An 18,060-nucleotide genomic window follows, 5' to 3' on the forward strand; every position below is an offset into this window, starting at 1 on the left:
CATTTGCACGGCTACCATTCTACCAATTGTCCATTCATTAGTAAGTTCTGAACCACACCAGAAGGTTTGGTTGCTGTAGCAGGCATGTGTTTGAAATGTCGTTTCCACTCTAAATTAGTTGATTTTTATTTCTTGACACTTGGTGGCCTGATAAGCAATGGGCTTTTTTCATGTGGCAACGGACCCGTAAACTATGTGTAGGCTATCGCTTCGTTGTCTCCCTGCCTCAATGTACTTGAGAAACATGTGCTCAACTTAATTCCATTCAGTACAAAGTTAGTTTGTGCTTATTTCGCATATTTAGCTAACTGACCTAGGTTTTGGTACTGCAGTTTGCTTTAACTACTTTTGTTAACGAATAGGCTTGACCGAGTTTAGAGATTTCCCAGGCGATGTCTAGTTCTGTAGTTCAAGCATGAACAGACAAAATGTCTGTTTTCAACTTTATTGCGGGAACCTCGTACGGTACAACATACAAAAAGGCACAGTTTCTCAATTGTTATCCGATTGAACGCAACTTCGAGGGAAAAACTTGGCCAGATTCAGAGATTTAATCAAAAAAAGTGATACGCTACAAGCAGCTGCCACCCAAATAGCTCTGAAACATCAAAATGTAACTTTAAAAGCGTTAAAACTTTAAAATCTTAACCAAAATTATCTCTGCATCAGATCAACACCCGTTTCAGAGAAATGGCAGATACTGTTGGTGACACTGTGCTAAGAAGATGCTCAGACAGCAAAATCCGTCATTTTTACATTGATTCAACGTCTGCAGACGTTGAATCAATATAAAAATGACGAGTTATGCTGTCTGGCTGGCGATTAATTTATTGTGTTTTGAACACGTCGACTGAACAAAAAAACACCGTAATTTGCGAGTTTAAAGACAATTTTACTCCTATCTTACATGGTGCAATCGAGTTATGACATCAAAAAATTAAAAAAATGGCACAAAATCTAACTCTTAGTCAAGCCAACAATGCTTGTGTTGATCTACCAGACTTAGAACAGGAGTAAACTCAACATTTAAGCTCAAATGACACAGAATAAATCATCACACACAGCCAGCAAACCAGTCTTTTTTGCACTAATTCAACGTCTGCAGACATTAAACCAATTGATGCAAAAAATCACTGTTTTGAGGTTGGGTTTTAAGAGGAAAAGCTTTGCCAAATATTCAAACGAAATGTCACCAATAGAAAACAAAAAACTTCCAGAAAGATGGCACAGACGAGGTGATCCAAAAAGCAGTAAATTTACATCAAGCTTAACGTTTCCGTAACGCTAAATTGCGACATACGCTCAAAAACGATGTTCCACGAACTCAATAAAAATAAAACCGCGGATCAAAAACAACAAAGTTTCGTGTAATCGAGCACACGAAGAAGCCGGTGGGAGTAGAAAAAAATTAAAAAATGCATCTGTCAAAATAACACAAAATGCAATTGATATAAACCAGTTTAATATTTAAGTATTACGTAACTAAAGTGTACAGCACTGAACTTGTTGGGTGCATATTTCCATCAAAAGTAGCCTGATATGTTTGCGCTGTGGCGACAAGTACAGCCAAATCGGCTTGATCAATCGAAGAAGTCGATCTTCGGCCGGCATAGACATCAATCCGTTTAACTCAAAACAAACAGGGTGATGTTCACTGGGGTTGATGGCATGTGCTGTCACTACCACTCATCGTCGGGTGATGTTATATTGACGCATTTGAGATTGGTTTTTGTTTCTTCAATCTGACGACCGCAGATTATGTAAAAGTCGTAAAAGCTTTTCATTGACCGCCAAGCCACTGACCACATAAACTGACCGGACTTGTCATTGCCTAGCTTGCAACATGTGTTCTTTTGACGTTGAACCAATGTCTACAGACCTTGAAAGTAATGTAAAAAAAATGCATTTTGCTACCTGGAGAATAAAAATTTCGGTCAGTGTTATGTTGAGTAAACATAGATCGTAGAATGTAGAGCGGTGAGAAACTGAAAAAAATTTGACTTCATAGCAAAAACACATGCTTCAACACATTGTTTAGTGCTGTGTAAATTTACCATAATCTTGATGTTGAATCGCAAATAGTTTGGTTATAGAGTGATATGTTTAACAGAAGATTGTTTGTGAAGGTCACCACTAAGATCAACACAATCACACAGACATTCCAAACAAAATTGAACACCTGGCCTCTCAAATTAACGCGGAAATTGATCAAAAGAGCAATCAAAATAGCTTGGTCACACAGAATAAAATAAGTCATTTTTGCGTTAGTTTAACGTTTGCAGACCAACAAGACTTGTCGCAGTAGGCCACGACTGCTTGGGAATTTTTCGACAATTTTGAACTAGTGGACTGCTGCAGCTGAGTTGTTGTTAAATTACGCTTTGCACGAAGCGTGAATCACTGTATCTGTTTTGTTCTTTTTCGATGTCGGTAAAGCAACCCAGTCAGCAAAGCAGCCTCATTTTACCTTGTTCAAATGTTACATTTTACAAACGTCTGCAGACGTTGAGTCATTGTAAACAATGGCTGCTTTGCTGGCTGAGAAGGAAAAAAACAACACACAAAAACAAAAGCGGAACCAAGCGATAAAACACCAAAAGCAGCAACAACTGGCGAACGGTAAAACAATGCATGTTAGGCAAAGCAAAAGTATTGAAACTTGGCATTAAAAATTGGAAAGCGAATACAGCGGCGGCCCTTCCATCTTTCTCTTTCGTGTAAAAAACTACCCGAGACGTTGTTGAATCAATGTAAAAAACGACTGATTTGCTGTCTGGGTATTGAGTTCATAACGGGGTAGAACATCTTCCTTGTCAAATCATCATCTTAATTCTCAGATCTTGTCACGATCAAAAGGATTTGACAATCAATTTGAAAATTTTCGAAGCTTGTTGCTATTGGACAACGCAGATCACGTGACTCCTTGTCGATCAGCTTCCATACGTGACTTCACTCATGCTTTTCTCATAGCATCAAGTTTGAAGCGATATTGTGGCCGTTGTGCCGGACTCATCATTTGATCTTCCATCTGGAGATGGGCGACGTGGAGAAACGGAAGGATGGTTGGACGATGATGGTGTAGTGGATGAGCGCGGGGAATATGCAGGAGGGGGTCTGGAGGGACTTTTTACATATGATCCGGTCGTTGAAGGAGGTGCACCGTATGGCGGAGGTTGTGTGGGCAAGATGGGGTTACCGTGAAAAGAGTTTGTTAGATTTAATCCGTGAGATTTTCCATTTTCAGGAGGAATCGCTTTTGGAGAGTTGCTCGGTGGAGGAGCTACACTTGAATTTTTCGATTCAGATTTAATGATCGCATTCGACTTGGTTGATGCTACTGAAGGCTCACATCCAGCTTCACTACGTCGGTTGCTTTCCAGAGAAAGAGCCGTCGCATCGGATTTGTTTTCCACTGCCTCTCTTTTGACCTCACTTCGACCTGTGCTTGATCGAGCAACTAAAGAGCTGGAAGATATTGTTAAAGCGGTGTCAGCTGCCAGTTCAGGGTAAACTGTTCCACGGGCTTTCATTGTTCGATTTCCGGCAGAATTTCTGGAGGACTTGGGGTTGTACGGAAGCGAAGGGTATTGTCGTGCTTTGGGTCCGGCAGGGTATTGCCAAGCGGGTTGCCCGCTGGGATATGGGTACTGGCTGGGGTATGAAGAGGTGGGGGCGGTTGACCGAACCTTGTTTTCTCGGTCATTCCCAAGTGGGTCATTGGGTTCAGGAGAAGATGGTTTGTGGTTAGATTGTACTTGGCTCCATGTATCGGATCCCAAGGACTTCTTAAAATGATCGTCCACGTCTCCAGCCACAACGACCTTATTGTGGTTCGGTTCCGGCTTCTTGTAGTCCTTGCCAAGCGAGCGACGGAAATGCTCATCCACGTCAGCAGCATTCGGGTCTGAAAAAACCAACATCTAGCGTCAAATCAATGCTTTATTATTGTACAGTTCTACACAAACAACGGGTCACCTCCTCTTTCTGATTCGAGAGTTTGTAGTCAAACACGCACTCGCTTCGCAAAGAAGTCAAGTTCATCGGCAGGTCAGGGTATGGATGAAGGCTGTACGGAGCAAAATTATTTTGAAGTATTTCGTTTAGGCAAAAAAACTGTTGGTCTTGGTTTTGTTTCCAAATGTAAGCCATTTCGTTTCGTTGTGAATTCGAAACAAAACCATGGTCAATTACATTCAGGATTTTGACTATTTAGAACAAACATTCTTCGATAAACTGGTTTCGTTTCGACACAGAATTTGATTGAGGTCATTAATTTTAAAGATCTAATTTACGTTCCCTCCACTGTGTCAAAGCGCATCCTCAAAAAATTGAAAGCACATCGTGCTTGAAATGTCCTGTCATGAAAATTTTAAGATGACAAAAACTGCACAACTTAACAACTCTACAACCTAGAAAACCGAACAGCTAGTAGCTCACTCGGGATAGTTATGAAATTGTAATCAAGTAAGCCAAATGCAAACCATCAAGAAAAGCTGCCGAAAGTTGTGACACTAGTTGTACCAAAACTATTGCACCGAAAGTTGTGCTGTGCCCAAAAACTAAAGAGACAAGTTAGGATTACTCAAAAGGTGAAGAGTAGGAAAAAACTCCACCGAACTCTACTGCTCACAAGTTGTATCTATTCATATTTTGTATGTCCTCACACAAGAGTAGACCTCTGAAAGGTGCTATTTTGGATTTTTAATTAAATATTTCTTTTACAGGGCGACGTGTAAAGCGTTTCAAAGTCGATGCTTCTAGTCTAGACGGCAAATCCGTTCAGCCTGGCTCTAAGTTCAACATGATGAAAGACCTTCTGCACGACAGCTAATAAAGCCAAAACTTGAGAAGGTTAAAAGACACACGGGGAATTTGCTTTCGGTTTACAGCGACACACATGCCCGCTGTTCCAGTAACTGCCCATCTCTGGCCATTTTTACATCGTTTCAACGTCAGTTTCAACCTTGCTTGAAGTAATTACAACGCTGAGTTTCCAACTGAACTCAAATCGCTGCTAACAGTGGGACGATCTCGACAAACCGCAGACGAACTGGATTTGAAGTTGCTGTTCAAACCGCAAGCCGTAAAACTGTCAAGTGCAAACCCAACCTGGAGCCATGGTGTATTTCTCTAAACCCAACCAGAGAGTAGAAGCATTGGTATCTGGGAGCTGACCAAATTTTACTATCAAATAGTCAAAAACAAAAATCATATCCAAACTGACCAAATGTCAAAACAAAGTGAACGCTTTCTAGTTTGCAAAACTTTGAACACTAGTGGCGCCAGATGGCAACATGGACGTGTTTTTTACTATTTCGAAGAATGCAGAAATTGAAACAATGTGAAATACGTCAGTCGCGCACCAGGCATAGTGCAATGCCAAATCACGGAGTGTCATAAAGGTTTAAACCCAGCCAGAAAAACTCGTCTTTTTTAGATTGATTAAACGTTTACATGCGTTAATTCAATGTAAAAAGAACGAATTTTGTTAGACGGAAAAATCCGCTTCAATTTTAGTCAACATCAAACAGCGGTCGATCGTGGGACTTTCCGAAGCGTACGCGCCAATGCTGCAATCAGAAAGTTCTGAGAATGCAGAAGCTTTCTGGGTAATATTGCTCCCGGCCAGTAAATCAATCCTCTTTTACATAGATTCAATGTTAGTGGACGTCTATTGCGAACCAATTTGAATTGTGATCTACTGTCACGTTAAATACATCATCTATAATCCTTAAGATGATGTATATAGCTCAATATTTTAACACTTCAGCTTAAACGTGTCTTTTATTTCAGTTCGGCTTGAATCTTGCCAATTCATCATTTCATGCCAGTGTCAAACCAAAAGTTCTGCCGCTCTTAATACAGATAAGAACTTTCAATATTGGTATACAATCCTATTAAAACTTCTTTTTTTTTAGCAAAGCATAAAAATGGTATCTTTGTGTTACTGAGAAACCGATCACGACATAATTTCGTTTCAAGCATCACGCATAGATTCCATTAGATTAGAAAAAAGCCTTTTCTGCTGGCAGAGAAAACCTCGTTGGTTGGGCTAACCAAAGTCAGACTGTGTAATGTTTATCTTAGGGATAAATATAAAGACACGATTCGACTTCTCAAACCCGAAGTGGACAAAAAAGCTTTTGATACACTTTCACTTAAAATAAACAGAAACTGAAAGCTAGCAACAATCTTTGGTCACTTAAAATAAACTTGAAGCGGATTTTAGCACATGAATCTCTTCGCATGTGGCAGGGCATAATCATATCAGCGTGAGCAGACAGGCACTTAAAGGAAGCTTGGCTAATCGAATAACCACCGCTGATAATTGAAAATATTTTTAGAAGCGCATCTTATCGAAAGTTCACAGTGCCACTTCAGTGTGAGAATTACGTCACAATGTACACGGGGTACGTCACAGCTCAAAAATACATGAATTTAGCGCTCCGAAAGATACGATACTGCGGGCGACTTGATGTGATTTGTTTTGTCAGTCGTAACATGGACCAAGCATAACACAAGTCAAACACATATCGGAACTTCTTTCATTAAGAAACAAGTTTAAAATAACTTATTGTAGTAGAAAGAATATTTAAATTACCTGCTGTAACTTCTCTCTTCCGTTTTAGTGCTCCATCTTTAGAGGCTAAGCGTTCCATGTCTTCCTCCGCGGATCTCCTCTTCAATCTGTTGCTTTTATCTTCTTCTAAACGACGCATCTGAGAGTTAGAAGATCTCGAAAGGGAGTGCACAGGACTTGGTGCAGCATTGAGAGTACGTTTTCCAGGAGAAGGACTTAAATCACGTTTCAAGACTCGATTTTCTGCTTCCGGATGACCTGGAGTAATCCTAGGGTGAGAGTTATATGGATGTGTAGATGGAGGAAGATGGTAAGCGGATGAGTGTTTTGGCATGGGTTTCTGGTGACTCGGATTCGGAGAGCCTCGAACCAGTGCTGAAGGATAGGATACGGGATTCTGGAGGAATGGACGCATGGTGGTCATAGGGGGGTGAGGAGGAGTTGAAAGTCGTTCCTTTTCTCTGGTTTCCAAGAGTAGAGACTGCTGCAGGGCAGCAGCTTGTTTGAAAGCCGCAGCGTAATCCTGAACCAGAGAAATACAAGTAAACTTTTGAATCGTCATACCAATCAGCTTAACACATTACTTCACATTAATACCATCGATTTTGCTTTTAAATTATTTGAAAACTGAAGCTACCGAAAACTTTCACAACCAAGAAAAAGTTTCAAATCTTGAGTTGCAAGATGCATTAACAATACATCGGCCTTTAGCTTCTTAGCACATTGCCCAACAGCACATTGCTCGACATTAAACTATGCATGAACGAGATGTTTTTTTCGTATTATTGAGATCATGTGACAAAACAATCAATTCCTACAAGGAAATGACACCCAAACACCTCGTTGAATCAATAACATAGTTTTCAACTCAGGTTTGCATGGGATGGGTGTAGATATGCTTTTGCAGAAACGTCTCCGCAATACTTCCTCTCCAGCCATGGGATCTTCTTTTCTTTTCGACAACACTGGTTTCATCCGATGATCGTTATCGAAAGCAAAGGCGAAATGTATTGTGGGAAATTAACAAACTCATACTGTGAGAGAAATTTAGCTCGCTGCCCCTGCTTTAAAGCCCCTTTGGACAACCAGGTCATGAATCAATACACACCTGTGCAGCGGATGTGGTGGGCACCATGCCGGTTGCTAGGTAAGCTTGTTGGTGCTGTGGAGCCAGTAACGGGATGTATGATGACATATTTGCCAGGCGGGCATATTCCATGGTCTGCAGACAAAAGTTAAAACATTGATAAATTTTGGCTTTATGAGAATCATGACCTGATGTTTCGAGATGAAAACCAAAAATCTCTTTAGGCATATCAAAAAATGTCTTGCCACGATTTTGTGGCATCAAATAGTATTTCATAACAAAGGCCCCCGACATTCGATTCAAGATAAACGTATGTGTTGGTTCCCATCTTGTTAAAAGGATTTACATTTTTTCCCACAATTTTGGTAGAAATGTCAGTTTGATGAGCCACAAGCAGAGGAAATAAAAAATGAGCTCGCACTATTTGTTTTTATTGGTGATGTTGGATGTGGTGTTGCTTGGTTATGATGGTGTTAGTTCATTCATCTTACTCCAGCCACATCAGACAAATATACAACATAAAACATTTGACTACTACCTGGACACAGCTTGAACAAAGAGCTGGCCTGATAAAAGTTAAACAATGCAAGAATGAAAAAAAAAACGATTACTTTTTAAATATTTTACCTCCGGAGACATTTGTGAACGAAAAAGAGGGGATGCTCCGGCGATGGCTTCGGCAAGAGCGTTGTTTGCTGCAGACGTGGTGGCCTCAGCCTGGCGCAAGTAGGAAGCAGATAACGCTGAGAATGGAAGGGCCGATAAGCCCCCTAGCGCTGGGTGAAGCAAATAGGGGTGGCTTGGGGCAAAATACGCGGCGGCTTCTTTTTCACTCATTGGTAAACCGGCTTTTCCCGCTAGAGCGGAAAAGGGATTAGCGGCACCAGCGGGTTGACCCAACCGATCAGAAGGACTGTTGCTTCTGCCACGAGGCGGGGATTTGGATAACCGCATCCCCGGGACAGAAGAATGCGAACCCGGGCTATGAGTTTTCGAGTCTGGTATTAAATCTTGGGGAATCCCGAACTGTTCGTGGGAACGTTTCTTGACAGGTTTTTCAACTGAAGCGGATAAATGTGGAGAAAAGTCCCTTGAAGTTCGCCGATGGTCTTCCCAACGATCGTTTCTGTAAGGAGATGGGGATCTTCGATCATGTGAGTTCTTGTAACGAACTCCGTACATGTCGGCCGGTACGTTCTGTGGACTGGAAAGCAAAGACAACTGTATTAAAGTTTCTTTCTTCGTGAGGTGATTAAAAGATATTAAAAAACAACCAGATGCTTTATCTGAACGCTTCCTCATTTCAATATGACTTACAACGACAAACACAACTCAGAAATCTAAAAAACACAAAGCCGACACAAGTTCTTTGAAGTTTTTAAGTCGGTTTTAGCTGCAGGCTTGCTGGAATATATATTATATATGTCATTTACAACATACAATTACTTCAGACGTTGTGCAACCTGGAATGTAACCGACATGTTGTACAGTAGCCTCGCTTATTAAGTCCACCTCGGAACCGGACGATTTAAAGCTGATTAAGGGGGTAGGCCTGGCCTATTAAGTCAGTGGGCTTAATTAGCGGGGACTACTGCTGTATTTAGAAAAGAAAAAGTGCATAAACTGTGCGCCATTCGTTATATTTTGTGAAAAAATTATGAACCATAACGCATATTTGGCGTCAAACAGTACCTAGTTCGTCCCTTTGAGCTATCCGGCTACACAAACGCAAGGTTTTAGTCACAGCAATAGTTGCAGCCATAAAAAGATACAATCAAGATAAAAGTTGACACGAAGTTACGGAAAACAAAACCAATTACGTTGTTGTGCAGTGCTGCAATCAAGCCCAACCATAACAAGGGGAAACTCAGGTCCATTAAAACTAGCGACACAGGATATGACCGTGAATTGGGCTTTCACAGAAAATTTGCCTTCACAAAATACTAAAAGTCAATGAGGCGTTGATTTTCTAAATATAACGGGATACGTAATCTTAAAATAGTATGCGCGCAAAGAAAAAAGAGAACCAGTGATATGACACCAAAGGAGGTGATAAGTGAATAGGCCTTGTTCTGTCAGATCAACCTTTGCTTATCGCACAACAGAAAAAAATGGTTGAAAATAACAAAAACCAAAACCGTGGCGCTTCTGAACAAGCCAGAGATGCCTCAGGCTGCTGTGTTTGTGTAAATTATGCGGTTGTGTTTGTTTTGAGTGATAAGACCGACTGCATGCATCCAAGCAAGACGTCACAAAAATGTCTTCACCGTCTGCGTTGTTTTGCCATCTCTCAGCATTGAACCGACGTTGATAAGCCGGATTTGCGGAGTTTTCCGGTGATATTAACTTGAACGAAAAGATATGTATGGCAGTGAACAATAAAGGTTTGCAAATTCATGTATGCACATGACACAAGGCAGCATTGGTCACTACTTATTTGAAGTTGAAAATCGTCTAGACAAGACCCACTTACGCATCATTTAACCATTCTTTGTATATGAGCTGCAATCGACACGAAATTGCCATTGTGGTTTCCATTCTTACGATTTCAATTGAAGATCTAATGCTCTTCAAGTGACAGAGTTTAAAAAAAAACGAATTCTTGTTCAACAGATACACTAACCACCCAGACAGTCTGCAGACGTTGAATCAAGGTAAAAAATGGTTGATTTGTTGTCTGGGCAGTCTAAGATTATCGCCTAGCTAGCAAATTAGCCTTTTTAGGTTGATTTAACGTTTACGTGAGTTGAATCAACGTGGAAATGGATGAGTTGCCGGTTGGGTGATTGTAGCACAGCGACAACGCAAGAAAACACTGACGGGTGACGTCACAATAAATTAGCGATGCAACAGGATCTCGGGACATTAAATAGGATACTGCTTGTGGATCAAAACACCAAAAATCAACAACCAAACCTCACAAGAATTGCCAATTTGCATTAGAATGTGACCGCCCAATGCTAAACCAACTAAGCAAATCACTAGAACATTCCGGTTCGTTCTGTAGTAGACTCGTCAATAGATGGTTGACTAATGACATAATTGAAAAAAATTCCGATGGAAGGTTCCCAATTTGCGTTGAGGTTTCAGCTTGCCATATGCCATATGCACTCTGCAGGCACATACTGTAGTGATCTTAACAGCTAGCCAAGCATCAATGAATGAAAGACGGATTTTGTTTCCTGGCAAGACACACACGATACGGCTAACCAGATTAAAACGCAGCTCAAACGCGAAAAACCAAGAACACCCTTTAAGATTTGGATAAAAGATAAGAACAGTGAGATTAAATCATTTCAGCGGCTAATTAGCGAAGTGGTAAGCTGACATTCGTTATCAACTGCCTTTCTCAACATCTTATTATACCGAAGAGAAGAGTAAAAACTAATACCAGTATGTGCCCTAATTATAAAAAAATTTCATTAAGATCTGCACATAAGCCTAAACGTTTAATATGGTCTACCAAAATGTCAAATAACTAACGAATTTACTTACCTTTGAGCCATAGCCATTAATCGTCTGCCAGCATCTTCCCCCCCATTTACTCGCAGATCGTGACTGTCGCGATGAAAACTTTCCTTGTCTCTGGGTTGGCAGTTCAACGATCGAGCTTCGAACCTGTCATTTGCATTTTTGAGCGGTCGAGTCGTTGGAGTCGAGATTTTGCGTTCGGAGATAGGTGACTTGGACCGAGATATCGCGGAACCGTGGGAGTAAGGAGCATGAAAGTGCGCTGGGTGGGCATGGTTGGACTTTTTGATACTTTCGGGTGATACAGAGCGACAAGGGACCTTTGGAGATTGGGATTTGGCTGCAGCGTTTTCTGGCTTCAAGGCCTCGTTGCTAAAGGCTTCGTGATACTTTTGCAACAAGTCGGCTGCGTGGGGCGGTAAACCTGCAGGCAAGCCAATCCCAGCAGGGTGAGTAGGTGTCGAAACGTTTCTGTCTTTACCCGTGGCCGGATCAAGAGAAAAAGCCTTTAAATACGGATTGGTCAGCAAGTGAGCTGGCAAAGTCTGCGTCGGATTCTCCATTGCGCGTTTGTGAGCGTCTGAAAGCGCTGAGTAGGTTGCCAGTTGCTGGGGCAGCATGCTAGCAGTCTGGTTCAAAGCCGCCAGCTGAGAAGGAAAGCCCATTGAAATATCAGTGAGGCCAATGCTTGGCGGTGCAGCAGCAGTACGGGGTCCCACGAAAAGCGCAGGATTGTGTAATGGATACATTAGCCGTTGAAGTCCTTGAGCTTGTATTGAAGCACTCGATGAAGTGGGGTTAGGTGTCGGGTCAGGTGATGGTGCTTGCCTGCGTGTGTCATTACTAACGTTACCCAAGCCCTGACGGGCTAAGACATCGGCACACAAGGCAGGATCAAATGCAGCCTGATACATCAGCGGAGGAATAAAGGGCATCATGGGATTGACCGCAGGGACCTGGGTCGCTGGTTGAGTAACAGAGCCAGAAAAGGTAGCCCCCAGTTGTTGAGACAATCCTGCTGCTCTGGATTTGTGGTCGCTGTCTGTTGCTGAATGAGACGACGAAGTCCGTTTTCTTTCCGGTGATGACTTTGCTGGCGAATTTGCAGGATGACACGAGAGGGCTTGTTTATCATCGGCATAAACACGGGCAAGTAGTCCGTTGCTTTGATGATGAATGTTGTTGTGATGGGACATCGCAGTTTCGTCCGACGGAGTCAAGTCGCTGTATATTCGCATGTTTGCGTGTTTCTTACCACTAGCTTGTTCATCTGCAAATAGAAAACAACACATTGAAGAATAAGCTGGCAATCAACAATCAGTAATTTGACAATGATATCGCTTTTTGAACGAGTAGTCTTGAGCTCGGGAACTCTAAATTGCGACTTTCGTCATTTAAAGAATTGTATGTCTGATGCCCCATGTAGTCACAGTACAACGACGCTATGTCTCAAAAATACCAACTCGTTTTTTCCATGGGGCAAGCCCCCTATTGGGGCAGTCAAAGAGTTACAATGGCGGCATAATTGATGGCAATCACTGCAAAAGAGTGTGACACAATAATAAAAAACAGTCAAATAATATGAGATGTTCTACTGGTGCTACTGGTGCATCTCATATTATTTAATTTAATGCGCCTGGTGAACAGCCTCATTCAATTTTCAAAAAACAGTTAATTGACAGATCACTCCTCTAAATCACATGTTGCAATATAGGAAGCAGCCTACGCCCCACACTAGTTCAGTTAACGCATGCTTGATCTGCATATAAAAGCGCTTTGCACTTGTATAGGTAAAGACAAAATCTTAGGAATAAACTTGATTGTGGACAAGAGCTTAACTTCAACCGCATTATGAATTCAGATCGTTCTGATCAGGCAACAAAAGCGTTGTGATCGTTAGACGGCTTGACAGCTATATAAACTACAGTATTTATAACCAAAAAATTCGCGAATTAAACAAAACAAAAAAACAAGCCGGTTCGATGACTGACTCGCCCGTCAAGTTATTCCGTGAAAGGTAAGCTTTCTAAAAATTATGTAAGGCTTACGACCGAACTATGATGCGCTTATGTAACCTTCTACAAAGTCTCATACAAAGTGCATTTTTCGCATGGAGAAAACTTAATTGCACTTACTGTTGTTCCGTTGGTGATACAATTTATTTAATCTTAAGACACGGTGAGGTGAAAGCTATAAAGGTGAACACCAAACGCAGCAAGGCTAAAAAACAATCTCAATATACAGAGTATCTACTAGCTGACATCTCATCTGTTGAACAATCATCTGAACCACTGAGCAAGGTATGCTTGCTGTTTATCGGCAAAATTTATCTTACAACAGGATTGTGCTGGCGCTGAATCAAATAGAAATGTTGCACGTCGAGTTGTAGTGGGAAATAGTAAGATTTAAAAGCAAGGTATCAAAGGGTACTAGACAGAATTTGGCTATTGGAAGTTTATTTTTCTTATGCAACGACAGATTTTACAGTAAGGTCGTCCAAAGTGTAAACCCCATAACTCTGCGGCAACTTCCTCAGAACGTGATAAAGAGAGAATGATCGTGCGATCACAAATGCCATATGGCACCATGTAGCAAAGCATGCAAGATTGATCAAAACTATTTTCTTAGAAACTTTTGAATATTTCTTGAATTAGGCTTTTGTACTATCGTGCTCCAAACACAAGTTATATGAAGAAAAACCTTTAAAATATTTTTTAGAGAATAGGCGATCATGCAATAAATCCTTCCATCTCAAGAACAAGCTAAACAAGTGTATGCGATTTTTGTAGCAAGGAAGCTTTAGCAATCCAATCAAGCAGCAATGACACTGTTGCAAAATCAGTAATAATTTAATTTGTTAAATCAGCTTCTGACTAATTGAGTCATAGCTGAGCAAATTAGTTATATATACTCCTATTGCAGGAAAAGCATTTCTAAGAAGAATTAACAATATGCTACAAAATACACTTCCACTAAACGCTAATAAATTACTGGCTCTGACTGGCAAGCAACTTCCATTTGCTGAGACACAATTGTGTGCTAAAGTTGATACCATTGTTTTGTTCTACAGAGCGAAGACACAGCTGAGCCAACGCAAGCTGCTTCTGCTTTCAATAAAATGCTACTCTTTTAACCTCAATTCACAAAACTGCGGTTTATCGCTAATGCTAAAGGGTCAAAGCGTGGGGGTCAAAGGCAAAGTAATATCTTCTCATGCCAGACTCTTTGGCTTGAGTTTGCCGCCCAATTGCTACAAGACTGCACGCAACGTTACGGAAATGCTCATAAGCACGGAGGCATACACGCGTGCAGGCACATACGTGCGGTGCGGCTGAAATGAACGACGAAGTCAGCGCCAAGGGCAAATTAAGCCGTTTTGAAGTGACTGAAGTTGGAAGAAAGGTATACCAGCACTTTCTTCAGTGGCTTTACTGACGAAAATGGTCGTTCGCCAACGTCGTCTGTAGTTTCAAAGCTAACGCGATACCAATGTACACCATGCATCGTTAATTCGCACTTACACAACAGCGATCGGATCGTAACCTTTAAAGCAGTGGTTCCCAACCTTTTTGTTGTCACGGACCCCTTTAGACAAATTATTAATTCTGCGGACCCCTACCTAAATTTTTCCTGAAACTCAATTAACCTACTATTGACTATTGTAATAATTATGCTACTCAACTACTGTACGGTGTCATATTGCATTGCCGCTGTGACTCCTGCGGCAATTATCAGGTTAAACAGTTGCTCCAATACGCAAATGAATGGATTGTTCAAGAAATGTCAGCTGTATTTGAATATTAAGGTGACCCAAAGTGCCATGCCGAAACTTTTTCAACGTAAGCAAATTTAATGAGATGGTTGTTGTTGCCTTTCCTGAACTAAACGACTGAACTGTGGTTGAGTTTTTGACAATGCAACACGCATGTCATCTTCAACGTCCTCTGGCCAGGGGATTTCACTGTTGTTTTTATTGTAACAAGAGCTGAGAATCCTGCCTCGCAAAGGTTAAGTGGTTATGAATGGTAACAAAACAATAATCGCTTGCTTTGCCAAGAATGGGTGGGTTTGCAGTTGTGAGCACCAAAATTCTTCCACAGTTTTTGAATGAAACTCAATGCGTAATAACTCTTTTGATCTCAAATCAATTAGGTCATCTTTATTGAGATCGTCATCGCTAATGTTGTTCAAGTCAAAAAGAAAAGGATTTCGAATCCATGTTTCAACTTCGTTTGGCAGGTGTTCTAAATTAAAATAACATTGAAATGAGATTTGCAGGGTTTCAAGTGTGCGCAAAACTTTTCTCTCATAGGGATCAAAAGAGAACATTCTCTTTGAGTTTCATCCATCAAGATCTTCTAACATTGGAAAGTGAGCGTAATTACCTGCTTCCAATCTGCGTTTCCAAACCAGCAACTTGGCTAAAACACTTTCAGTTTTTCAGCTGCATCAATTATTGTCACACCTGGTCCTTGAATGCCACGATTAACATTGTTAATATGACCGAAAATATCGGCTAAGTAGGCCATGCCGTATAGAAAACTTTTACTCTCGAATAATTTTGAAAGGGGACTTCCTTTTGCTTTCAAATGAGTTGATACCTCATTTTTTAACTGCTGCAGTCGTTTTAAAACTTTTCTAGATAACAAACGTACCTCAGAATGATACAAAAGTACTCCGTCATCTGACCCTACTTCTTGACAGAGCGCTTTAAAAGTACGGTGGTTTACAGCTCTGCTTTTGATGAAATTAACGACTTTCACGCAATTCGTCAGAATTTCTTCGAGACTTGCTGGTAAAGTTTTTGCTGCTAAGGCGTAGGCTACCTGTGCAAGAAGCAATGGGTAACAACCACGCGAGGAGCTTAGTTTTTTCTAAAGCAGCAAATCTGGATTTGTTCCCGAGCATAGCTGGTGCTCCATCCGTGCATATAGAACAAAGTTTTTTTCTAAAAATTCAGCAAGGTAATCACGGACCCCCAAATGCTTTCTCACGGACCCCCAAGGGGTCCGCGAACCCCAGGTTGGGAACCACTGCTCTAAAGTAACATGAAAAATCTTGCAGGATAACAGTCGTATATAGTGTGAAGTTAAACTACTGTATACGTGATTTCTAAACTGAAAATCCATGATAACTACCGCACAGTCGCTTTTCCTCATACAAAGTGGAAATAATCATGCCCTTTGAAATTCTCGGGAGTTCAAGTTGAATTTTCGCGTCGTAGATTCCGATCTTAGCACGCCATTCAGTTGTGTTTATCTCAATGTCATTATTTATACAGGCATGTGGAAAAATGGAATATGGGAACGTTCAAATATTACGTAACGCCTTCGAGGGGGAGGGGGGGGGGGGGTTTATGCAAAGCGTTACGTTAGCGTCACATCGGGGGGGGGGGGGGGTTCAAGCAAAACGTTACGTAACGCTTTCGAGTACGGAATGGTAGTTTTTTGTGCTGAATTCGTAGTGAAAAAGCGTTACATGGGGGAGGGGGGGGATTGAAAAAAGCGTTACGTTGGCGTTACATGGGGGGGGGGGTCAAAAATTCGGAAAAAAAGCGTTACGTAATATTTGAACGTTCCCTATGAGCAAATTCAAGTACAGTACTCACATGAGTTATGACTACAAATCTCTCTAATGGGCTATAAAGTATAACTGCCTTCAGATAACATCCATCCGTATCAAGTTTCTCAAAACGACAAAACAAAAAATCTTCCAGAGACATTTATTCGACATCTAATGATATTTAAAACTGGTGTAGTGGTGTACATTACCACTTTCACGCAGTGACAACATACAAAAAACAGAGTGCGAAAGCTTACAGTTCGTGTAGATATTGTGGCGGCAAACACAATTCGACTTGCGTGTGTAATTAGGAAGCGTGGACTGGAGAGTGGTAAGTCCACGGTTTGTTTAGTAGACAGAGTCAGCGAAACAGACCGGTTACACAAGGAAGGAGTAGGCTACGTTGGAGAACTGATGACAATAGTCTATTCCAGTGGTGCGTTGGCCACACGTTTTATTTGCTGTTACAGGCAGCTTCTTCACAATGCCTTTTACAGTTTATCACAAAATTTCAATGCATTGTTTGCATGAATTGGTAGTTACAAGTTGACGAATAGCAGAAAACCAAGCAATTTTTTTTACTCGGGCTTCTGCAACCAATTGTTATGGTGTTATCGTTCAACAGCTGTAAGCGTTGTGTGCAAACAACTATTGACATTCTGTTAAATAGTTGCAAAGGATATTTCAATACCAGCAGATTCATGTTCAGCAGGTGATGCTAAAGCACGAAATACAATTGAAAAAAGATTCATCAAGTGTCAAAAGCTGCACTCTGCCCTCAGGCTAGTCTGAAAACCAAGAAACAAAATAAAGCTTTAAAAGCCGAAAAATCTCTTGCAACTGCGGTTCAAGTTTGTTTGAAAGTCAAATCTTTGCAGAATCAACCACTTTCCGACTAAATAAGAACTCAGATGCAATATCTACTACTTTGACGATAAGACTAGTAAGTAATCCAAAAACTTCTTAACGTTTTTCGACATTTCGTCTAACATTAACATAAGAAATGTATCTAATCCCCAAGAAGTGAAACTTGATGCGAGTCCGCTCTAACAGTGTGGCCATCACAATGAACTCGCATCAATTCAAAACTACAGGGATATTGCTGCCATCTTCAAGCTTATGCGTAGTGACTAAACATTTGCATTTAAACAAAGACATAATTTTCTGCCAATCTTCGTGTTTAGAATCAATCAGAAGTTAAGATTTAAAACATTCAATATGTTGATTGTACAGAGTTGCATAGAACAAACTTTGAAGCGAAACAAAGATAGAAGAAATGCAAAGATTTCTTTTTTATGTATCAAGGATGTGCTTGTGAATCAAAAAAAAACTAACCTTAAATCAAGTTTACAGCAACTCT

General features: G+C 40.9%; 1 protein-coding gene across 1 annotated transcript in view; it reads right to left on the reverse strand.

Annotated features, from left to right (window-relative positions):
* Positions 1-436: 436 nt before the first annotated feature.
* Positions 437-18,060, reverse strand: part of LOC145785598 (uncharacterized) — a 38,595-nt gene continuing 20,971 nt past the window's right edge. The window contains exons 3-7 of the mRNA XM_082597267.1: positions 11,163-12,408; positions 8,295-8,871; positions 7,689-7,802; positions 6,602-7,103; positions 437-3,904 (exon numbers count right to left, since the gene is read on the reverse strand). Coding sequence (XP_082453393.1) covers positions 2,973-3,904; positions 6,602-7,103; positions 7,689-7,802; positions 8,295-8,871; positions 11,163-12,408 — 3,371 coding nt within the window. The 3' untranslated portion in view covers positions 437-2,972. The remainder of the gene's footprint in view (positions 3,905-6,601; positions 7,104-7,688; positions 7,803-8,294; positions 8,872-11,162; positions 12,409-18,060) is intronic.

Source organism: Aplidium turbinatum, chromosome 16, assembly GCF_918807975.1.
Source record: "Aplidium turbinatum chromosome 16, kaAplTurb1.1, whole genome shotgun sequence".
In the NCBI taxonomy this organism is placed as follows: Eukaryota; Metazoa; Chordata; class Ascidiacea; order Aplousobranchia; family Polyclinidae; genus Aplidium; species Aplidium turbinatum.